Raw genomic sequence first — 26,593 nt, 5'->3', positions numbered from 1 at the left:
TGTAAGGTTGAAATTCTTTGGCTAGAAGGCATGTAAATTTACCATGGGGTTTTGTGTCAAAATATTTGGGGCTAGAACACATCCTAACCTTTAAAATGGAATCCTATGGGAAAATAGATTGTGAGAATTTATCTTACAAGCACTTTTTCAAAAATGCATCTTGCTTTTTAAGCAAGACCTTAATGAACAATATTCTAGAGTTATGTTGTAAAGGATTTAGTTAATTTGGTTTGTGTCATTATTCATGTTTCATGCTTACCTTATGAAAAGGACACTTGCACATCACCTGGCCATTTCCCTTTACTTTCATACACTCAAACTCATTTGACATTGGTCTGGCAAAATAAAAAAAATTCTTAGTAAAAATAATGTACTATGTACTGATCCTTATATTGAAATTCAATTTAATAAATGTTCACCAGTGAACTGAACATTTAAAATTCCCAAGACACATCACAGTTACAGTTTGCTGAATGAGACCACAAGGTTCATCCACAAAGCTGGTAAGTAGAACAACTTTTCAATGTACTTAGATCGACATAAAGCTATCTATTCAGCAAAACTTTCACTCAAGCTTAAACTGATTAAGCATGTACAGTATACAGATAAAACAGGTATACAATTTAGCATGCATATAGACAGTGCAGGTATAGAATGTACCATGTAGGTACACAAACAATGGCAATTTGGCCAAGGACAGCCAACAATGCCACCAGATGTTTAATAACAGTAGGATCCTTTGTTTAGGCTTGGTTACTTACCAGCAATAATACAGTATACTGTATATACATAAACACATGTAAAAATGTGTTAAAATAAAACAAATAAATTATTACATTGTTCTTAAATTCTCTGAAGCTAAAGGATCTCTTTAACACTACAACATTCTGTGATAAGTAATATAGACAATTTACTCTCTCCTCTTGCTGTGTCTTCATAAGCTCTGTATATTATTTTTAGTTTAGCTTTGAATGGTTTGATAACATTACTGGTTTTTAATGTGTTTAGGCAAACCACCAGCTGTGTGCTATTTTTCTTTAATCCACTTGATCTTTTTAGTCTTAGTCTAATTAATACTAAACAGGACTAAATTCTGATTCTAATTCCATTTCCTGCTTCTAATGTCTAACAATAAAGAGTAACAAGCAAAGAAATGTTGCAATTAGCCTACAGAGGTCGGCAACCATTGCTATATTATACAGCCAAAACATAACCTTGCATGAAAGTACTGTACAGGAATGTTCAGTACATTATTATAAATGCATCTCGAGTTCTCAGTACTGTAAAAGATCTTTGGTGCTCACTAGACATTTCTACATGTGTGGGTCCACAAACCCAGAGAGTAAGGAGTCGCAAAAGGACCCAGCTGAGGAAGATAATATCTAGCAAAGGGAGTAGGACCTTCAAAATATGGCATCGCCTGCTGTCTACAACAGCCATGCATCTTTTTTTTTTTTTTTTTTGTATATTTTTTCAGGGGTGCTAATGGTGAGACTAACAGATATACTGCATATCTAAGGGTTTATTGTGCTTTATTTCTAGGGTTGAAAATGTTTGTTCACCAAAATATCTTTATTTCTAATTAATGTTACATAAGAATAAAATTACATAAGGTAAGTAGGACATAATTATAATTGTATATTTTCTTTAAGAATTAAGTTCTCATAAGCTGTTCCATTTAGGTGGACAACAGCTGAGTACATTCTTATTCCATACATATTTTTTTTTTAGTTTCTAGTACAGTAGTTTAATTTATGCATCTTATAAATATGTGATAATTCTAATATGAAGTGTCTAGCTAAACAGCAAGATGAAGAATATTATGTACTCCACAGTGTCATCACCAGCTAGGTCTGATGACTGAGTGTTGTATGGAAAGGCCACTTAAGTGTATAATACAGTACAGTTGTTCATTTTGTTTGTACAGGTAATATATATATATATATATATATATATATATATATATATATATATATATATATATATATATATATATATATATATATATATATATATATATATATATATATATATATTATATATATATATAAAATCACACGGGAAAATGGAAACAACGTACCTTAGCTTTGTCTTCTGAAGATGTCTTGAATAAAGACGAAAGCTAAGGTGCTCCGTTGTTTCCATTTTCCCGTGTGATTTTATCAAGATTTATCTTATCCACGTTTTCATTGTGGATTTACATGATATATATATATATATATATATATATATATATATATATATATATATATACACACACACACACACTCAACCCTCACTTTATGCGGTCCCACATTCCGCGTTTCCACGGTGCCCTGCCAGAACCCAGGATGCCCACATTCCGTGGTGGGTGTACCCCTTTACACGGGTGAAGTACAGTATAATTTTTTTTATTTAGCTCATTAAATTCATACAAATTATCCGGCCAGAATATAATTTATATTGCTGGAATTCTTACAATTTGATGATCATTTTGAATATAAACATCATAGATTTTGCATTAGACATTCAAATTTTAGATATAATGTTTACTCTGAGTAAATATGTTATCTTTTGTGCAAAATATATGACATTTATATTCAAAATATTCCTGGTCTTACAAGGAATCCAGCAATGTCAATTATATTATCCTAACTTTAATCTGATTTATTATTTATTACTAAAAAGGTAAACAGTCTGGTATTCCCACACATTCATCTGGTAGGGAGGGAGGGAGGGAGGGAGGGAGGGAGGGACCGGCGACCGACCCCCTGGCACCACAGTGTGAAGAATAATTTTCTTTTTATTAACTGAAGATATTTGTTTTAGCTCATAAAATTCATACAAATTACCCGGCCAGAATATAATTTACATTGCTGGAATTCTTACAATTTGATGATCATTTTGAATATAAAATCATCATATATTTTGCATTAGACATACAAATTTTAGATATAATGTTTACTCTGAGTAAATATGTTATCTTTTGTGCAAAATATATGACATTTATATTCAAAATATTCCTGGTCTTACAAGGAATCCAGCAATGTCAATTATATTATCCTAACTTTAATCTGAGGTATTATTTAATACTAAATGTTAAAATCTAGTTTTTTCACCCAACCTTTCTCTTGAAGGGAGGTTGGTGGGGGGTGGGGGGGGAGGGTTGGGACGGACCGACCATCTGGGTTGGAAGAGGGGGGAGGCAAGGTGGGGTACTTTGATTGACAGATAGTGTCGTGAAGAATATTTTTTTTTTATTAACTGAAGATATTTGTTTTAGCTCATAAAATTCATACAAATTACCCGGCCAGAATATAATTTACATTGCTGGAGTTCTTACAATTTGATGATCATTTTGAATATAAACATCATAGATTTTGCATTAGACATACAAATTTTAGATATAATGTTTACTCTGAGTAAATATGTTATCTTTTGTGCAAAATATATGACATTTGTATTCAAAATATTCCTGGTCTTACAAGGAATCCAGCAATGTCAATTATATTATCCTAACTTTAGTTTGAGGTATTATTTATTACTATACCTGGTTTTCCCCCCAAAATTTCTCAGAGAGGGAAGAGCCAGCGAGTGTAGTGTGAGAAGAGGGGGAGGGAGTTGAGTCCATTATTTGAATGGACATTAACTTGGCGACTGTATTTCTCTATTTCTCTTAAGTATTAATTGTGTGCATGTACCATCATAAAATTAAGATGTTATTTTTACTAGAACATAGGTATTGTGTTGGAAAAAGTGGAGTTTGGGGGTCAGCTGGTCTCTATTTCATTTAATCCCATATGTTATGTTATTCACTTTACGCATTTCTCACTTTCCACGGTACCCTGTGGGTTACATTAACCGCGTAAAGTGAGGGTTGACTGTATATATATATATATATATATATATATATATGTATATATATATATATATATATATATATATATATATATATATATATATATATATATATATATATATATATATATATATATATATATATATATATATATATATATATATATATATATATAATGTATTTTAGGCAAACTGTATGACACTCCCCAATGACTTGTATCCTAACAGACATTCATTCTGAAAATTATACTTTTGTTATTATAATACTGTAGTAAAAAATAAAAATTGAAAGAACACATACAGTACTGAAAGATCACACACAAGAGGTCAACCAGTTTCATTAATATTTATGAAATTCTTTAATGTAACCGATAAAAATATATGATGTGGGATTTTTGTGCTGGTGGCAATTTCAATGTAATAGAACACAATACAGTAAAGCCTCCGATAACAACGGTTCGACCAACAACTTTTCATATTTACGACCCTAGTTAATTTAGGACCCAATTCAATTTACTTCCTTATTTCAGTCGTATTTACGACCAAAATACAATAAAAATAAAATAGAATTACATTTTCCTATAAATAATAACTAAATCCCGATAAGTATTATAAATAAAAAAATACTGTATAAAAAATGAAGAGCACCTTGCGCAAAGAAGCTGCCTGGCTAATGAGTGGTAATGCGCATCGCCAGTAAACAACAGCCGGAGCTTGGCGGGCCTTTTGTTTTCACACATCTGAACAGGAGCAGGAGAAAAACTTTCTCAGGTTTCTTACAGCATTTTTGCATCCCTATTCAACATGAGCAAGTGATGGTAGTGTTGTTTCAAAAGCTAATAGAAAGTGTATAAGCTTAGCCGAGAAACTAGATGTGTTAAAACGATATGAAAAAGGCGAGAGGTCTATGGATATTATATGGAGCAAGCAATGAAAATAATTTCTGAAGTGGATCCATTAACAGAACAAAGCATTAAAATTTAAATAAATGCAAATGACCTCTACATAAAGATGTACAATGAGAAAAGAAAGAAGCTGTGCAAGGTTCTTTCGAGAGCTTTATTATTCGAAGGCCTAAACCATCAACTTCAGGTTCAGTAACAGTTACAGCAATAGCTTTATGGAAAGCTACAACTTCAGCCAGAGTTGAACCTGATGACTTCGTCATCTGAGTAAAAACTCGTACAATATTCATTGGCTGTCCTTATGTTTTAGACTTTACCACCATTGGTGAGTAGAATTTTTGTTTTACATTCATAAATATTATTTAAAACATACATGAACAGTAAATAAGTATTGCTTTCATATTCATTTGTAGAGAAATGACGACATGTTTTCACATGTACGCACTTAATGTTCATATGTTGGCGTTCCCAATCGTCTAGCTTCATTTCTTTACCATTAGTGGTTAGCTACTTCTAGTGTTCCATTTATTAACATTAAATAACATTACTTAAAACATACATACAGGTATTAAATTTTTTTAAATCAAGTTCACTACAGCTATAACCAGGGTTTTATTTTCTTCAGTTTTTTATGTAGAACCATCGTCACTCACGAAAACAACGCCGTCTTGTCTCCTCGTGTGTGTTTTAATATTCAACGTATTATTAATGAATTGCATTGTTCATTTCACATATATAAACATTAATTCAATCAAATACATATTCAGTTATAAACAATAATGATTCTTTTGTACATATTCTTAAGATAAATGACTATGTTTCCTTGAGTGTGCAAATATACATTGGCATTCCACTATCAGTCCCACTTTTTCTTTAATATCAGTGGTTACTTCTACTGTACATTAAATAACATTAATTAAAAACATGCATATTTTTTACATTAATTTTACTACAACAACCAGGGTCTTATTTTCTTCAGTTTCAGGTGGATAACTGACATTATGGGTGTAAACACTGACAACAATGCCGTCTCTTATCCTCTTGTGTGTTTTAATATTCTACGTAATATTAATGGACTGTATTGTTCATTTCGCATCTATAAAGATTAATTCAATCAAATACATATTCAGTAATAAACAATAATGAATCTTTTGTACATATTCTTAAAAAGAAAAATGACGCGGTATCCTTAAATGTGCACGTTTATGTTGGCATTCCCAATCCATCCCTTTTTTTTTTCTTTGCCATTAGTGGTTAGCTACTTCTATTGTTCCATGTATTAACAATAAATAACATTACTTAAAACATATATATTCATGTTTTTACATTAAGTTTACTACAGGTACAACCAGGGTCATATTTTCTTCATTTTCTCGTGTAGAACTATCGTCCTGGTCTCTCGGCTGTAAACACAAACAAAAACAATGGCATCCCATCTCCTCATGTGTGACCATATTATTATTCATTTATATTGTATAAGGTGCATTCAGAAACATTATTTAAAGAATATAGTTTGCACTTTTCATTAATTGTATTGTTTTGGGGGAAAGAGGGTAAAAAGCCACACAAAAGATATGAAAAGGTCACACTTGGGAACGCATCTCATTATCATTGCTTTATATGAATGGTAATTAATGATTCGCGATACGATGATTCACCTTACACTGCAATATTGGAATACACATTATTGTCGTTATTCGAGGCTTTACTGTATTATTATAGTTAAGAAACTCCCTTCTCTTCTATATTATTAGTTGTTGATAATTGTTTTTTAATGTTCCCTTTGATGTTACTGTATTAAGGTGCTTGTAAACTAAAGAGAGATCATGTGAGTATGGCACGAAAAGCTTGAAACTATACATTATGTAGTGCACTTTAAAATACTTATATTACTGTACATTATATAGAATAAAAAGCTTAGATTAAAAAGTAAAAACTCAAAGAAAATATAATACATATAAACATCACTTCAATGGTCCAATGTACATAAAACACTTATAGTAAAGACTTAAAACTGGGAAAGATAGACGGTCGCTGTGTGTCACAGCGTGTTAGTACAGTACCCCGTACTGAGGGAAAATACAAAATACTGTAGAGAGAAGTCTTGATAATTCGCAAAATACAAATTCATGGTTACACCACTATTACTACCTGTACATCTTTTTTAAACTTCGCCATCAAATATTCATAATTTGTGGCCAAGCGCTGACTGTACTGTACTACAATGCAGTGTTAAGACAAAAAGCTGATAAGTTTTTTTTTATTATTTGCCAAATATATTCTATAAATATTTGCAATAATGTTAATATGAAGACGACATTGGAAACACATTTATGCTACAAGAAGTGCCATGACAGTATCTGCACCAGGAACAGAACACCATGGCTTCATCACCAGTCAGGTGTAATGCCTGTGGGCATCATTAGCAAACACTGTCTGAAAATATCTCTCTATTGTTACAGTTTTTAGTGTTGTAGTCATATAAACATTCTGTTGTCTGACTACAGTACTTACAGCTACCACAAACCAAAAGTAAAAACTAAAAATAGAGCAGGTAAACAGACAACTCTTCAACCATACAAATATTTCCCATATAACCATTGATATTTTTGAGCACAACTACTGCATTGTACATTATCACTGAGGGTTTAGGGGCCTAACTGTGTGAAACAAATGCTTCCTACTGTAATTCATCAATAAAATAATCAAAGTACAGTCGACCCTTGTTAATTCGGACCCCTTTAATCCGGATTTTGGATAATTCGGACAAAATCTGAACTTTTTTTTTTTATTTATTTTTTATTTATTTATTTATTTATTTTTTTAGATTTGTAGGAATATTACCTACGCGGACCTTAAGCTAAAATGCTGGTCCACCCACTGCTGGGATAAAACACCAGCGTCCTTTTGGTTAAATGTAACATCACCACCACTAAATGTAACATCACCACCACTAGTGGGGGGGGATGCAACTTTTAGCTTCAGACATGAAAAATATTTACCATTTACTGCCAGTAAACAATGGAAACGTAAAATATGTACCAATTAGTAATGAAAAGTTGTGCAGTTCCTTCAGCAAATGAAGCTCACCAACTTACAATAGGCTAAATTACCTTACAACGTGTTTTCAGTAATCAATGTTGAAGTTCTTAGCACAGACCAACTTATCATATCATATACTGTATCACAGTTCTCATTGATCTACAAAAAATACCGGTAATAAAAACCTTTTCGATATTTCACACTTAATATAATACCCGGTAATCTACTTCAACCTCCTATTGTTTACAACGACGCATGACGCATCACCAGCTGTTGAGTATCAGCTACATGGTACACGTGTTTTTCGAATCGTTTTCAGTTAAAAAACTGTTACATCACATGTATATTTTGCCTAAACTGTGCCTGAATGAATAAATTCTCGGAAATAAATAGTAGTTTTGCTGAAACGTGATGTATTTTAATGTAAAATAGGATAAAATACATGACGAAAACAAAAGATTTTACCTTAACCTTCCGATGTTCAAGAGAAGTTACTCGTTTTTTTAATAGTTTTTGGTTAAAATACTGTTATATTACAATGGTATTCTATTCATACTGTGCTTGATATAATGCATTCACGGAAATGTAATATTTTTGCTGAAATGACGTACGTATTACAGTGGAAAAAGGGATAAAATCGTGACGAAAACAATGACTCTCGCTTTCTTTCGTTCAAAAGATGTTACCGTAATCGCTTTTCGAATGGTGCTAGTTAAAAAACTCTTGTATTACAATAATATTCTATCCTAATTGACTTGAATAAATACTACGATACCATATTTCTGAATATTCATTAAAATCCATCCAAATCATTTTCCTTGTCATCGTCTGCAGCACCAAACAGCTTCTCCCGGTCCTCTCCTTGAACAGGGCTAGAGGGTACGTGTTTTTCGAATCGTTTTCAGTTAAAAAACTGTTACATCACACGTATATTTTACCTAAACTGCGCCTGAATGAATATATTCTCGGAAATAAATACAGGTTGTACCTCTCTAGTCCGGCAACCTCGGGACCTGACCGGTGCCGGACCATGGAAATTCACCCTTTTCCTGGAGAGATAATGACTTGTGCTTATGCCTGGAAGCACTAGCACCACTTTCTCTGTGTCATGGTCTCTTTGAAGACATATTGAAGGGTTAAATGTCGTATAGTAGCTTCTCAAATTTCGCGAGTTTTTAATTCTTAATGTATTTTATTGGAACACAAAAAAATAAATAAATAAAAATTTTGACGGCGGAAACTTGAATTTCGACGAGGTTTGAACGGCCCGCCAACGTGCAGACGACGTGCATAATCGTATAAACAGCGTCATTTCTCTTATGTACGAAAGATTCATTATTGTTTATTACTGAATGTCTTTTTTATTGAATTAATGTTTATGTGTGCAAAATGAGCAATACAATTCATTAATAATACGTAGAATATTAAAACACATGAGGAAATGACACAGCATTGTTTTCGTTGATTACAAAACCAGCGACTGACTGGTTCTACATATAAAACTGAAGAAAATAAGACCTTGGTTGTAGCTGTAGTAAAATTAATATGGTTGTTTTAAGTAATGTTATTTAATGTTAATAAATGGAACAATAGAAGTAGCTAACGATAATGGTAAAGAAAAAGAGAGATCGCATATGTAAGTGCGCATGCGCACACGTGAAAACATATCGTCATTACTTTACATAAGAATATGAAAGCAACACTTATTTACTGTTCATATATATTTTAATTAATGTTTCTGAATTTGTTTTTATTGAATCAATGTACGTGTGTGCAAAATTAACAATACAATTTATTAATAATATGTGGAATATTAGAGGAGACGAGACGGCTGCCGGCATTGTTTATGTTAAAGCTTACGAAACCAGTGACTGATTGGTTCTACATATAAAACTGAAGAAAATAAGACCCTGAGTTTAGCTGTAGTAAAATTAATGTAAAAAATGAATATGGTTGCTTGAAGTACCTGTAATGTTATATAATGTTAATAAATGGAACAATATAAGTAGCTAACCATTAATGGTAAAAAAAAAGTGAGACTGCTCGTATGTAAGTGCGCACATGTGAAAATATATCGTCATTACTCTACACAATAATATGAAAGCAACACTTATTTACTGCTCATATATATATTGAAGGGTTAAATGTTGTACTCTGTATAGACAAGCAGAGAGAGAGAGCAGCCGAACTGCCGGATGTAAACAAACCTTAATTTCCCGCGGCTTTTTTTTTTTTTTAAGGGGATTAGCCCACCCGGGCATAGGTCACTGACCCACATTGGGGCCTGAGGGGCAAAAATTTAATACTCCTGTAATAATAATAATAATTCAGATAAGTAAAAAAACTGCCTATCTACCTATTGGACAAACTAAAATCGTTCCGGACCACGGGAGTTTCCGGACCACAGAATGCCGGACTAGAGAGGTACAACCTGTAGTAGTTTTGCTGAAACGTGATGTATTTCAATGTAAAATAGGATAAAATACATGACGAAAACAAAAGACTTTACCTAAGCTTCCGATGTTCTTGAGATGTTATTCATTTTTTTAATAGTTTTCGGTTAAAATACTGTTATATTACAATGAAATTCTATTCATACTGTGCTTGATATAATACATTCACGGAAATGTAATATTTTTGATGAAATTACATACGTATTACAGTGGAAAGTGGGATAAAATCGTGACGAAAACAATGACTTTAAAATATAATGCAATATTAACCCCTAAATCGGTTAATTCGGACAATCGGCTAAAACGGACACCCTTCCCCCCCCATTAGTCCGAATTAACGAGGGTCGACTGTATCTTGTAATATTATGCATTAACAAATGATGAAGCCAAGAGAGTTATATTTCAAGGATTAATTAACCAACAATTTATGAACTCCATAAGAGCAGTAAAATACACCAGGTTCCCTCCTAAGGGGTGCATTACCTTGGAACAAACTTCAGATTTAAATTAGGCCACTGTGGAGAGGTGGATGGGGGAGTAGACTGCACTGAGGAACAAGGAGAAATCACCATGAAGACAACTTAAAACTGATTACTGAATGACCCATTTTCTATTTGCAAGGGATCAAATTCTCTGAGCAATTCCAATGTGCTCCATATACTCCACCGATAGTTACCATTAACATAAGCAAAAGTGACACAGTATACTACAAGTGAACACAACACCCACAAAAGGCAGGATATACAGCATAACATGACACAAAACTTTCCTGAAATACCTTGACCAAAACAAACCAAGATGAAGTTTTAGTAGCCTTGGGCCACATGCTTCACCTAGTACACAAAGAATTGATCTAGTCACTGGATTTTGTTCTCAGTGGAGGGAGATGTTAAGTTATGGAATCGACTCCTCAATTAATTGAAAAACTTGGATTGACAGCACAACATAAAGATCTAGATAAGTACCTTGGTCTTAACATCACAAAGAGAACATCTAACTGTTTGAGACGTCATAGCAAGAGCCAAATGTCTCAACTGTGCAAAGGGTGATGGGGATTTGAGGTGGCTGGTCAAGTATAAACACCTTGTAACTGATCTCAACAACTGAATGAAGTAATTGAGAGATGGGGAAATAATTATCACAAAATTAAGACTTTTAAGAGCACAAAGCAGTTGTTCTGGATAAAGTAAGTAAAGGGGGCTAGGGAGAACATTTTGAACAGCTACTACAGTAACTGTAATATAAAAAATTATGAAATTATCCTACTTAAGACAGAGTGGATTTAATTGTGTCAAAGTAAAAAACTAAACTCAAAATAATTACAATAATAATAAGGGAACATGATTTATGACTGGCTGTAAGTAGGCTCAAAAATAGTAAAGCAATAGGACTGGATGGAATCACCTTTGAATTGATGATGATGGGAAGTGGAACAGTGATTAAATAGATGGCAAAGAATGTACAGAAAAAAAAAATTCTGCACCCCTGGGTCTGATGGTATTCGCAACGATCAATCACTGAGGCAGTACTATCAACATACGAGGTCTGTCCAAAAAGAAACCAAATTAAATTTTTTTTTTATTGCTTTACTTACAACTTAATCAGACTTGTCTCCTTCAAAGTACTCCCCTCCACTGTTGATACACCGCTCCCAACGTTTTTTCCAGTTCTGGAACGCTTTTTGAGGGATGGTGCGCAGGTCTCGTAGCGAATTTTCTTCTATCCCTTCTATTGTCTGAAATCGGCGACCTTTCAGGGTGGATTTCAACTTTGGGAACAAAAAAAAAAGTCCGCAGGGGCTAAATCCGGAGAGTAGGGAGGCTGGGGGACGATAGTCGTCTCATGCTTCACCAAAGAGTCACAGATAAGGAGCGAAGCGTGAGCAAGTACACTGTCATGGTGCAGCACCCAGGTCTTGTTTGTCCACGCCTCAGGCCTCTTCCTTCGCACTGCCTCCCTCAAGCGCTTCAGGACCTCCAAGTAAAACTCTTTATTGACTGTCTGACCACGTGGAACAAACTCATGATGCACGACACCCTTCCAATCATTAAAGACGATCAACATCACCTCCACATTTGAGCGACTCTGACGTCCAGAGTTGGGATCGTCTTCGGTGGATGTTCTTCCCTTTTGAAACGCTGGTACCACACGTGTCTTTGCGTACGGCTCAAACAATCCTCCCCATAAGCCTGTTGCAACACTTGAAAAGTTTCCTTAAAAGTTTTTCCCAATTTGAAAAAGAATTTCATGCAAACACGTTGCTCTTCAAAATCCTTCATTGTTCAACTTGCAACAAATTGCCAAGTGCACTAAACACACGTTCACTCTGGCGCGTATAACTCGATGACTAATTGACGTGGCGTGATGTGGCTAGTGTTAGACTAAAGGACAAGGTCACGGCTATACAACGCTCCCGTCGCGAGCATGCTGCGCCGGCTCGTTGGCGCACTATTTAAAAAGTTTGGTTTCTTTTTGGACAGACCTCGTACACCATAACTCATGAGTGTTGTTGACAATTCTTGGTCTGGTATGTCATATTGTATAACATCATAAAGGTGCCAATTTTTTTGTCAGCTGTCCACAAGGCCAAGAGCATGTATAATTCCTCTGGATCAAGGAAATGGTGATTCTTAAGTGAGAAGAATATGATGATGCTGGTTTATATGAAGTGACAGATATAAACCAGATCTGGGATCTTGTTGCAAATGGAAAGAACCATAACAGAACACAACACACTTCTTACAATAGTATAGGTGTGTGTGTGCGTGCGCAGCCAACGAGTGATAAGTGGGAAAAAATCTTAAAGAATACTGATAAAAAAAAGATATATAGACACAGTTATAAAGATAATGACTAGACATACACAGTTATTTACTAAGTAGAACTATTGTCAGATTCCAGGAACAAAAGACTACAGAGGATACCCTAATCCAATTCTCCCTTAATTGCTGAAAAGCTTTCATAACCTAATACTTAATGAAAAATAGTTCTGGATGAATAAAGAAGAACTTGTGCATCATGACTATAGGTTAATATTTTATTAGTACACAGTGCAGCACAGTAAAAAAAATTTTTTTTTCACCTTCCTCAACTCTTGATACAAGAAACACCTAACAAATGAAGAGAAGTGGGAATAAATCGGTGAACGCTTGTTTAAAAAATAGTACTGAAGTACATTAAAATCTCCGTTAGCCGGAATTCCTCAAACCCGGAACTCCCCAATAGCCGGAATTGAAATTTTCTCGGAAAATCGTTCCCAAAGCCAGAATTTTCTGAGAAAATTTTCCTGATACCCAGAAAATTCTGGGGATGGGGAAGTTTTTTCTGGGTTTGAGAGATGAGAATCAGGCGCATTTTCTGGAAATTCCAAGAAAATTTTTCCGGTACCCGGAAGATTCTAGGAATGGAGGATATTTTCCCTAGGTACGAGAGATGATGTAATGGGTAATTTCTGGAAAGTCTGAGAAAAATTTTCCATTACACGGAAAATTCCGGGGATGAGTGATATTTTTCCCGCTTTGAGAGAGTCGTCTAGTTATCCGGAAATCACTCATTCCCGGAAGTGCTCTACACCAATTGTTCTGGCTAATGGAGATATCACTGTACTGTTAAGTTGTACACATTATAAAAAGAAGAAGAAGAAGAAGAAGAAGAAGAAGAAGAAGAAGAAGAAGAAGAAGAAGAAGAAGAGGAAGGAGGAGGAGGAGGGGGAGGGGGAGGAGGAGGAGAGCTTTAAAAAATAGTAGTCAAAATTAAAAGCCATGCCACATCCATTAGCACCTGCCCATATCATTACCTTGCAGCTGCACCAACACTCAAGGTCTGTACGAGTGTTAAACCGCCAAGATGAGAGATTAAATAAAAACTTTCACTTCATTGATTAGGGGTTTTATAGTCCTCTCTCTTTCATACATTTGTTATACACTACTGTACTAGATAATAATAATAATAATAATAATAATAATAATAATAATAATAATAATAATACAGTTCACTATTTAATATTCACCTGGACAACAGTTCCAGAATATAATCTTATGTAAAACTATCAATTAACTCCATATAAAGTTAAGAAGGAGAAGGGTGAAGCCTCTTACCTTCGAGGCGATCAAACAGATTCCCAGTTTTAACAACAGGTGTAGACCCACCCACCACTCTTATGGGAGAATCTGCACCAACTTTTGGCCTCACACTTTTAAACCCTGTCAGTGGAAAAAAGAAATAATGTATAAGATTACTACTGTACCATCAGCTTTATCCATAAATGCAACTGGATGCATAAGGCCACCTCCGATACTAAACGAACAATTAAGTACAGTACTGTATATCAATCTTCAGTACTTCCAGAATTATCTACTAGAATGTATGTTTATAAAGCAATAGGGAGGGTACCCAGCTGTAAAACTTGCCAAGCCATCAGGTACTGTAATTGCAGCTAATCAATGTAAGTATGGAAAATGGCCAAAAAACAGTGATGTTGATGATGATGATAATATAACATGGAGCGCAACAAAACTTATGGTATGCAAAAAGGAGGTCACTATAATTCCAAGACCCAATCTAAGTTTGAGTGTTGTTATATTAAAAAAGCTCACACTCCTACCATACATCAGATAGGCCCATGCAATATTCTGAGGTATATTCTCTCTCTCTCAAACACAACACAAACACCCCTCCCCACACACACACACACGGCTATATACATCTCTAGATTCTTCTCACATATAGTTTTCCACATTGTCTATTTGGTTTAACTTTGGTCTTCTAATGATGAGTCATTGACTGTTGAGAAGCACTAGAGGGGACATCAGCACACAGATCTGATTACAACTCAGCAAGATATAGAGGATTTTAAACAATATATTTCAATGTTCAACAGCTTTCAATAAACCCCTCCTCTTATCCTATATTACAGAAGAAAATGATCCTGAAACATTCAATGGAGTTTTATTATTGTAAACAAAAATAAAAAAAATCTTTACAATCTGTATTTCAGATTTTTCTTCTTCTCAACCCTCTCACTCCTTCTCTAAAGAATACTGACCCCTGTAGTTTTCTCCTAATGGTCCCCAGTCCTAGTATGTACTTAGTTTAGGGTACGGCAAATAAGACCGGGGCCCATTAGACTTACAACTGACCAAACACGCAATGGTTTTACCTGGACTCTTGGAAGTAGTGGGAGAAACAATGTTGTGTTGAATAGCCTCCATACTTTTGCACGAATTCACATGGTTTAAAAAGTCGTCACCTTCCTTGAACAACTTTTTGCAGAATGTACACTTTTCATGCCCAGCTGAGGACCTAAAATAAACATGAACTGCAGTTAAAATTATATCAAGACTATGCCACTGATTTCATTGTTCTAGATATGATATGTGCATTTTATCAGATTGTAATCAGTCCATGGCTGGGATCTGTCACTGACATCAAGGGAAGTCAATGGCAATGAAATATGAACTCAAACCATAAAAATGCATCTTAAAATACTGTAAAACCAGAAAAGAGTAAAGTTATTACATTCATATTTTAAAGAAATTCTATTGACAAAATATCATATAAAATTATGTTGAGTAAAATCAGTTTTACAAAGTATAGGGTACAGTATTGTAGCTTAGGACTGAAATCATACCATATAAATGGATTTCCCTTACAACTGATAATGGGTAGAGTGGAGTCATGATAATTTTCTGGTCAGGTATCAGAAGACATCATGAATTATTATTAAATTGAGACTCATAGTTTAATTGATTTAAACAGAAATAATTAGTTAAGTTACAGAGGCAAAAAAATACTTATGAAATGTTCCAAAACTGCTTTTAATAAGCACTAAATATCACACATAATACTGTACTGTACATCAAAAGAAAACAGTAACACATATATTGTATAAAAAAGTAGTTCAGTATTACATAAACAGCTTCTCATAATCATCCTCTGGGTGACAGCATTACACCAATACGACGCTGGAGTTAGGTGTGGGATTTTTTCTCAGCAAAATTGATTATATTAAGATAATTTTTATTATCATCCAGGCACCAAATGTACCTAAATAATATGAGAATTATGGTGAAATTATATACCGTTGTTATCAAGAAGTTATGCATCAGGGAATTTCCGTTGAGTCCAGCCAGCCAGCTGCCCGACTTCCCTAACAGTTTCTTATTGCCTTTTCGTCATTTCTAAGGACCGTACAGTAGAATTCCAGTTATCCGGTATCCGGGCAACCGGTAGATTTAACTAACTGACACCAAATTGAAATACGTAATAATAATAAAAACAAAAATTCTTCCAAAATACTGCACAGAATGGGGATGAGCGACCATATTTATTGCTATGATAAACAGTAAAATCGAGACACAACATCATAAAATATAATAGCACATATTTTATGTACAAAAAATAGATCCTTCCACACTCAAAACATCCTCGGAGTGATGAGACACAGTTCAGGCAGTCAACCAACTGACTCACAGGTGTGTGGCTGCTGCACTGGCTGTGTGTATACCGTTACGCCACATCGGGAGGGAGCCCAGTAACCCACCGCCTTAACACATTCACCTCCCACATATGCACTTCATTTTTCTTATTTTATATTTTTATATTATAATTTCTATATTTCTAAGCCACATCATTTATAAAGAGTGGAATAAGTGTTAAAGAAGTAAATTTTTCTGAGACAAAAATTTGCAAAGTCAGCCTGTAGTACTGTGCATTGTTATGTTTTATTGGGGATCCTAAGAGTGAATACTGTATCAGCTAACCGGAAAAACTCTATCCGGTACCTTTCAATCCTCCTAGGTGCTGGATAAGTGTGATTCTACGGTAACATAAAGAGCATTGGAATGATATTTATATTAAATTTTCTTTCACATTAGATAACTGAAATGTTATTTACACAACTTTTTGAATCCTATGTAAATAAACATTGCAGCAGCCGGCACTCAGTAGCAAATTATGATTTTTTGACAGAAAAAAAAATAGTAGTAATAGAGGTACCTGCGAATTTAAGTACACAGGGAATTTCTATTTCCCGAATTATCGCAAATCCACTGTATGTACTGTATTATGTCCTGAGAATTATAAAGAAATAAACAATCAATTAAAAACTTTGGAATATAAACATAATTGTGTTTTTCCTTCATTAAAAAATAAATAAATATACGGTATATATACACACATTCTAGACTCACCTTGCTTCACCTGATGTAGTCATGTCTGATGTTTTTGTCTCTTCTGACTCTTGTTCAATATTGATGTCTGGTGCTGGCTGTTTATTCTGAAGACGCTTTCGCTTCCCTTTCTTGTTGACTTCTTTTGGTTGTGGAGTCTCTGGGTTGTCTACTAAGTCTGAGCAATCTGAAGCATGAACCTGAGGACACAACAAAGACCACTGGTATAGTGCACACACACACACATATACTGTATACAGTCGACCTTCGTTAATTCGGACCCCTTTAATCCAGATTTCTGATAAATCGGACGAAATCTGAACTGTCCGTATCAAATTTCTGGTTCTGGGATTATCCCAGTTGCAATTGGGGTTGCAATTTCAAATTCTGTGTCACTTCTAAGGAATAACAGTCTCTGGTGCACACTAAGATTAAGAGAAAACGGACGACTCAGGCGTCCTGAAGTGAGAGAAAACGGACTCCTATGACGGAACACTCAAATAAAGAGACATGACTACATGTTTTGTGGACTACCCACTGTACAGTATTGATCGTATAATTTTCATCACTTTGTAATAAACCTAGTCATGCCTATGTGTGTTTCTGATAATTACCATAACATTATATATTTAGCAGTTGTACAAACACAAGGCCTCACACATGCCATTCAGACTGACAGACTTGACAAGTTTTTCCAACCATAAAGACAGTTGAAGCTTTAAACATCACTCACAATGGATCTTGAATATTCCAACTGTAATCAGACATACCTAAGTTGCCTGAACAATTGCAACCCCAGTTGCAATATCAAATTCTGTCACTACTAAGGAATAACAGTCACTGGTGCACTCTAAGATTAAGCGAAAACGGACGACTTGAGCGTCCTGAAGTGAGAAAAAACGGACTCCTATGACGGGGCACTCAAATAAACATACACATAGCTGTATAATGCAATATTAACCCCTAAATCGGTTAATTCGGACAATCGGCTAAAACGGACACCCTTCCCCCCCCTATTAGTCCGTTTTAACGAGGGTCGACTGTACAGTAATACCCCGCTTTACGCGGTTCTCGTTTACGCGTTTCTACATTTACGCGGTACCCCGCCAGAACCGGAATTCCCACTTTACGCGGTGCATCTACTCATATACGCGGGTGAAGTATAAATTTTTTTTTATTTAGCTCATAAAATTCATACAAATTACCCGGCCAGAATATAATTTACATTGCTGGAATTCTTACAATATGATGATCATTTTGAATATAAACATCATGGATTTTGCATTAGACATACAAATTTTAGAACTAATGTAAGAATTTTGTTTACACAGAGCAAATATGTTATCTTTTGTGCAAAATATATGACGTGTATATTCAAAATAACCTGGTCTTGCAAGGAATCCAGCAATGTCAATTATATCATCCTGACTTTAGTCTGAGGTATTATTTATTAATATACCTTAAAATCTAGTGTTTTCACCCAAACATTTCTCTGGTAGGGAGGGAAGGTGGGCGGTAGGGAGGGAGGGAGGGAGGGAGGGACCCAGCGAGCGTGGGAAGAGGGGGTGAGCCGGAGGTGGGGTATTTTGATTGACAGATAGTGTCTGGGTGAAGTATTTTTTTTTATTTACTGAAAATATTTGTTTTAGCTCATAAAATTCATACAAATTACCCGGCCAGAATATAATTTACATTGCTGGAATTCTTACAATATGATGATCATTTTGAATATAAACATCATGAATTTTGCATTAGACATACATATTTTAGATCTAATGTAATAATTTGGTTTACACAAAGCAAATATTTCATCGTTTGTGCAAAATATATGAAGTTTACATTCAAAATATTCCCTGACCTGCAAGGAATCCAGAAATGTCAATTATATTATACTAACTTTAGTCCGAGTTATTATTTATTACTAAACGTTAAAATGTTGTGTTTTCACCCAAATAGTGAGCTTGGAAGAGGGAGTTAGTCCATTATTTGAATGGACATTAACCTGGCGACTGTATTTCTCTTAAATATTAATTGTGTGTGCATACCATCATAAAATTAAGAAGTTATTTTTACTACAACATAGGTATTGTCGGAAAAAGTGGAGTTTGGGGGTCGGGCCAGTCTCTATTGGAATTAATCCCATATGTTCTGTTGTTCACTTTACGCGGTTTTCACTTTCCGCGGTACCCCGTGGGTTCAATTGACACGTAAATCAGGGTACTACTGTATGTATGTATGTATGTATGTATGTATATATATGTATGTATATATATATATATATATATATATATATATATATATATATATATATATATATATATATATATATATATATATATATATATATATATATATATATATATATATATATATATATATATATATATATATATATATATATATATATATATATATATATATATATATATATATATATATATATATATATATATATATATATATATATATATATATATATATATAAAACTGTGTATGGGTGAGCTCAACATAGCTAGACAGTGGTTGCATAATGTATTTCCCACTTCCATGAGTTGTGTGCCATGTGAGAGGATGTGTGAACCTATGGGTGAATTATGGACATTCACATATCTAATAATAACCATTTTCTCTTTTTGTACTTTACATTGAAAAAGGAAATAAAATTCAAGGTGCGGAGCTATAATCCTTGAGATTGTGGCCAGAATCTCCAAAGGAAAGTACGTGTAATTTTGGGTGACTGGTCGCAATGGCCTACCACCAAAGGTGTAAGACCACAGTTTTAAACAGAGCAGAAATTTGGTATGGTTAATTTTTACATGTGCACTTAATTTTGGCCAATAACAGATATAGGCAATACTGTATACAAAATGTTGAGTGCTGACTGGGCACAACTTTATAATAATACTTGCAGTCCCTGATGCCAATGGTGTAATAGGGAGGAAATGGTGAGTGATACATAAAATCAATTAACAGATATAACCCTGGATGACACAATGGAAGCTTATTCAAGACCAAAACGCCCATAGTAAACTGCCCTGGATTACAAGAGCTGCCTAATGTGAGGATGATCACCAGAAAAAATTCAAATTACTATACCCATGAATGATTCTTATTACAGTTGGGTCTTCATTTACGCGGTCAATTGAACCCGCGGAGTACCGCGTAAAACAAGAAAAAAGTAAATGAAATAACAGAACATATGGGATTAATTGAAATAGAAACTGGGATAACCCCCCAAACTCCACTTTTTCCAACACAATACGTACCTTGTAGTCAAAATAACATCTTAATTTTATGATGGTATGCACACACAATTAATAACTGAGAGAAATATCAATAATATTAGGTTTTTTATCACTTACATTAGTAGAAAAGATGGCTGGGCACACGGGGATGGGGGGTTGGTTCCAAGGCAGAGGGCAGATTATTGGCCCTCACCTGTATTACTTGTATCAATTGTATCACTATCCACCACAGAGGCTTGCAGGACCTCTTTGTCAAACCCCTCAAAGTCCATATCCTCACTTTCACTATCACTGACTTGGGGCCAGCTGTGGTGGGTGGCGGGTGAAGAACTCGGTAATGTTTTGATGACTGGACGACCTTGTGTGCACCCTGCCCGCGCCGCTTCCCATGTAAATCAAGCATTTTAATTCTGGCAAGGCACCGCGTAAATGACAAAACGCATAAATCAAAGCTGCGTAAATCCAGACTCAACTGTATATATAAAAGGAGAAACTGTAATTAGAAAACTTGTGCGTAATAATGTGGAATGCCAATAACAATATTTACCTCAATCTTCTGTACAGGGAAGAAGTTTTGACAGAGAGGGCAAGGTACCATTTCTTCATCACTGTCATCCTTCTTATCAATTGGTAGCCCTGTGTCACTCAACCCCTGACAAAAGGAAAAAATAAAAAATTAATTAGTATTCAGAACAAAATATGAGGAAGCTGTTTGTACATATTGAAAATTTAATTAAAAAACAAGACCACATTTACAACCTATACTGTTACGCCACACAATGTTCCTCGGAGTTCTTGCCACTTCACTATCTTTAAATGTTTTCCAAACTCAGCAACCATTCCCCCCCTCTTCCAAATACTTGAAACACTCATCCCTGCTAATCATCTCCTCACTCACTATGCTTTTATTAACAACCACCTTCAAATTTTATATTATCAACTCTTCCAGATCTCTTTTATAATGTCCAAATTTTTCTAAATTACAAGGTCTTTCCTGTTTTGGTGCAAGGTGGCCAGAATCAAGTGAAATGCAGGCTAGAATGTACAGTTTAGATTTACACATGAATTACCAGTCACACCACAAAAAAGGACGGGGGGCTTACCTTACTTGATGTTCCCACACTGGATGTAATCTGCTCAGCTTCATTATTTGTTGTTGACTGGTTTTCCGAGGACTGAGTTTTACCTGTACAAAAAAAAAAAATGTGTTTGTGAAATACATGTACCTGTATCATTTATATTTAAATATGTTGCTCATCAATAGTACATAATGTGACCACTGAGAAGGTGAGACTTCACCCCTAATGCTAAAATGCTCTAAAAGTGACTGAACAGAGAAAGACAACTGCTCAGTGTTAAGAAAATACTGTATGTAGGAATTAATTACAGAAAAAAATAGTACCAATGAAGTGCTAATGCACAAAGTGAAAGTGGCTCCCAAAGGTCCAACCCATTAAGAAACAATGGGGATATAGCATACTGTAGACAGTAAAGAATTTTTTTTGTACACATTGTGGCCAATAGGCAGTGTGGCCAGTACACCAATCCCCCCATTAAAGTCATTTAAATCAGTGTTGTTGAAAAAAAAAAGTACGAAAATTATAAAAGTATGACAATTTAAAAACAATCAATACGGAGATAATCAGCACCTGATTGTGAAACAGCTGGCTGCGGAAGCGACCAGCGTGGACGCAATATTTGTTTGTTATTATTCGGTGGTTGGTTGATCCTCCTTCAACATTCACTCAAATCCAATTATAAATTTATTTGAGCCCTAGAACAATGAGTGCTAAGCATACATTATGCACCACTACTGGTTGGGGTCACAGAAAGAAGAGGAAAAGTGTTACATTAGAAATTAAATTAGATGTGGTAAAGAGATTTGAAGGACAGTGAGCTGTGGACATAGCAAGAGCTGTTGGTTTGCAGCTTAAACTGTAGGTAAAAACAATTTATGGGAATGCAGAAAATATCAAATCATGTGCTAAAAGTGTTACTCCATTATCTGCTACAAAGTTAACTCGTAACAGAAGTGGCATTATGGAGTACATGGAAAGAATGCTGAACATGTAGACTGAGGATCAACATCAAGAAAACTTTCCATATTCATTGCTCTCCATACAGACAAAATCACTAAATTTATTTGAAACTTTAAAACAAGAAGGTGATAGTGCTGAAAGTAAAAACATTTGTGGCAAATTGTGAGAAAATTTTGACCAGAAATGTACCCAAGGAACATAACCTCTCTTTATATCATTGTGTCTATGGTAAAATGGTTTTCACTTAATGTCGTTTCACTTAAAGTTGTGGTTTTCAGGAACCTAACAAGAACGTTAAGGGGGGAATTAGTCCACTGCTCTCAAACACCTACACTCCCCCCAGCTCTAAAAGTTTGGTACCCAACCATTCACTACTGGGTGAACTAAGGATGTCTTAGGCACAAACCAACAACCCTTAAAACAGAAGCCACTTTTTACCACACCCATATTGATAAAGGAAGGAATTAAAGGCATAATCATGGAAGGTAGGGCAGAGGGAAGCAGGCCACCTCTAGAGCATCTGTAAACACTTATAGAGGCCAAATAACCCCTAGGATAATGTTACTGAGCTTCACCTTACAACCTTTCCACCATGTGACTGCCACTCACACACCTTGACCTATGGTCAATCTGTGACCAGGCCTTCTCCTCAATCCTGTCCCTCTACATTTTGCAATCTCTACTGTACACTGACACAGGCTTGGTTCCTGGTTATCTTGACTGCCCTACCTGGGAGTTACATGCTACTGAGGCATGCATGAATATACTTGATTTAAAGTAAATTAGGTTACCTCATCCAAGATGTGAATGCTTTCTTACCCTGAAAACTACTAATTTTTTGTTTGAACATTCATATATAGGAGAGGGAGAGGATATGTTATACACATTTTTGAGAAACATAAACTTAACCTCACAAATACCACAAGAAGCTCAATTATGTGCAAGTGACCACTCCCAAGACGGGATACACAGTGTGAACTACCAAGTGGGAACCTGTTGTAAATTCCATCCAAAACATCTTCCTCCATGGAGCTGAAATAACCTCTTAAAATCATCAGGTTAGATCCTGAAACTAGTAATAAAATGTATAAGCCGAGTTACATGCTGCAAAGCAAGGGCCACTGCACCAGGTAACAGTGGCCCTACTAACAACTTTCCAGCAAACAAACCACTGAGAAGTTTAGGAAATTTATACACTCTTGAGACAAAATGTACTTTAACACTAGAACAAACAACTAAGACCTCATGGCTCTACAGTAATTAATTCACAACACAAGAGCTCCAATATGGACGTAGAGGCATTGATTACCAAAACGAAAGGTGCGAGCAAGTGTTGTCTGACTAGACCCTCAGGTGACTGGAAACTGAGGTGATAATCTTGTTACATCGTTTTGTAATAAATAAAAGAGGAACACCGAGTGTATATAACTGTGCTAGGCATGGAAGACCTCAGTCGTTTTCATTTGTAACTCCTCCTTCACTAGTGGTGTCTTTCCAGATAAACTGAAAATTGCTAAAGTTCACCCAGCATATAAAAAATCTGGGGACAAAGGTCTCTTCAAGAATTACCGCCCCATATCAGTCCTCCCAGCCTTGAGTAAGATACTGGAGAAGCTAGCATGTAATAGACTAAATTCCTTCTGCAATGCCAATAACATCTTTAAAAACTCCCAGTTTGGACTTAAGAGCTAGAAGGTGGACTTAAGAGCTAGAAGGTCGACTATGAGAGCTCTGCTATCCTTTACTAATGACATCTTAAATTTCTTTGATGACCATCAGTCCACAGTCGGTATACAGTATTCTTGGACCTCTCTAAAGCCTTCGATACTGTCGACCATACCATCCTCCTTTCAAAGTTTGAACATTACAGCGTTAGGGGCCTGTCCCACAATTGGTTTACCTTATATCTGCCCAACAGGATGCAGTATGTCTGCTATAATTATCATCAATCTGACTCCTCGCCAATCTTGTATGGCGTCCCCCAAGGTTCCATTCTCGGTTCAGAACTGTTTTTGTTGTACATAAACGACATACTCCACGCCAGCACACTCATAAAATACAACTTATTTGTAAACGATAGTAATCTCTATGCCAGCAACTCAAACCTCCATTCCTTGATGAGAACTATGAACACTGAATTGACTAAGTCAGGACATGGGTAATACGTAATAAACTGACCCACTACACGATCTTTCACAGAAGGAAAAACTTACCCCCAGACTTGGACCCCCTGTACCTTGGTAATACAGTCCTCAAACGCGAGCAAAATACTAAATTCCTCGGAGTTATTGTTGATGAGAAACTTAACTGGAGAAACCACATACAAGCCATTCACAGTAAAGTCAATAAACAGTGAGGTATCATGTACCACACTTGACAGTCACTCACTCTCACAGCAATGAAAAAATCTATCTATCATGATCTTGTTTACCAACACCTGATACACTGTCACACACTATGGGGGGCCTCTTGCTTTTCAAAAACACAATCCCTGGTTACTGTACAAAAGAGAGTTGTACGGACAATGGCCAACTTGAAAAAAAAAAAAAAAAACATAACGCAAAGGAAAAATTTGCTAAAATAAAAATGTTAAAATTCGAAGATATTAACACCTACTGCTGTGCCCTCTTTCTTTACAAATCTATCAATCACTTGCTTGACAATAATTATTTCCAGTTCCGGAATAATCAGAGATACAACTTAAGGCACTCAGTCCCAGACCTCCATAAAATATCATGATGTGAAGGTGTGGAACAATTTACCCCCACCCATCCAAGCAAAGACTACGCTCCCTTCCTTTAAATCATCTCTTAAAAAATATCTATTGTCTAAGTATTAATATTTCTTGTAATACCTACTATATTTACAGTACCTGCTTTTATTGTACCATCAAAACCGTTTTATCGGAAATTATCATGTAAATAGATAATAAATTACCATTGCACTAAATATATTTGCCAACTAGACATAATCCTGACAGCTCTGTCCTCTTGTTCAACCTTAATACTGTACAACCCATGTTGTACTGCTTCTCAATTATATTTATGTTTTTCAATTCCACTGTAATTTATGTATACAGTATACTTTTAGTAAAAAAAAAAAAAAAAAAATATTGAAGTGATAACCGTGGTAACATTATGAGATGTTCTTATTACCACCATGCTATTGTACTATTCCAGATGTTACTGAATGTTACATAATACTTCCTTGAGATAAATGTATAGTATATATCAGGTGCCTAAAAGAGAGCTCAGGTTCTCAACTGGCTCAGCCATGTTAATATTGTTATTATTATCCACTCTGTATCTGTGGTTTTTCTGGATAAATAAACTGTTTCAATTCAATTCAACCTCCCACATATGCTCTTCATTTTTCTTCTTTAAAACTTTTATATTTCTTTATTTCTAAGCCACATTAGAGTACTGTAATGATTTTTCCACAACTTTTACAGTTTCATTACTTGTAATGAAACTGTAAATGTTCACCTCCACAGCACCTACGTTCACTTCCCACACATACACACCCATGCTTTTCAGTTTTCTTATTTTATAGTTTTATATCACATTTTATTTTTCTCAATTAATTATCTTTATCAGGCACCTCCAGGGATGAGATTGGGTCTTGGAGAGAGAAAAAATAAAATACTGAGCTGGTGGGTCCAGGGAAACACTTACCCGGGAAGTTTTTACTATATTTAACTTAATTTCTCACATTGTAACTCATTTTGTGAGAGCCTAATAATGTACTGTAGTTAAAATACACAGTACCCAAAATCAAACATGTATGTTTATTGCCAAAAAAATTTCATGCATATAGTCTTAATAATTCCTTTCCAAATTTCAGTTGTTACTTAACTTGAATTTGTTTAATATCTTTAATTGTGCACCATTATTGAGAGAAGAT

The 26,593-nt window shown here is 35.1% G+C and overlaps 1 protein-coding gene across 3 annotated transcripts in view; it reads right to left on the bottom strand.

Moving 5' to 3' along the window:
* LOC121864978 overlaps window positions 1–26,593 on the bottom strand; it is a 56,751-nt gene that overhangs the window by 10,483 nt on the left and 19,675 nt on the right. For all 3 annotated transcript variants that reach the window (XM_042364217.1, XM_042364214.1, XM_042364215.1), the window contains 5 exons: window positions 21,755–21,837; window positions 21,199–21,303; window positions 17,428–17,606; window positions 15,396–15,538; window positions 14,335–14,439 (listed from right to left, as the gene is read on the bottom strand). In XM_042364217.1, coding sequence (XP_042220151.1) covers window positions 14,335–14,439; window positions 15,396–15,538; window positions 17,428–17,606; window positions 21,199–21,303; window positions 21,755–21,837 — 615 coding nt within the window. The remainder of the gene's footprint in view (window positions 1–14,334; window positions 14,440–15,395; window positions 15,539–17,427; window positions 17,607–21,198; window positions 21,304–21,754; window positions 21,838–26,593) is intronic.

This window comes from Homarus americanus, unplaced genomic scaffold (genome assembly GCF_018991925.1).
Source record: "Homarus americanus isolate GMGI-L3 unplaced genomic scaffold, GMGI_Hamer_2.0 scaffold2539, whole genome shotgun sequence".
In the NCBI taxonomy this organism is placed as follows: domain Eukaryota; kingdom Metazoa; phylum Arthropoda; class Malacostraca; order Decapoda; family Nephropidae; genus Homarus; species Homarus americanus.
The sequence above is the reverse complement of the archived record's forward strand: the minus strand, read 5'-3'. Positions and strand labels throughout refer to the sequence as shown.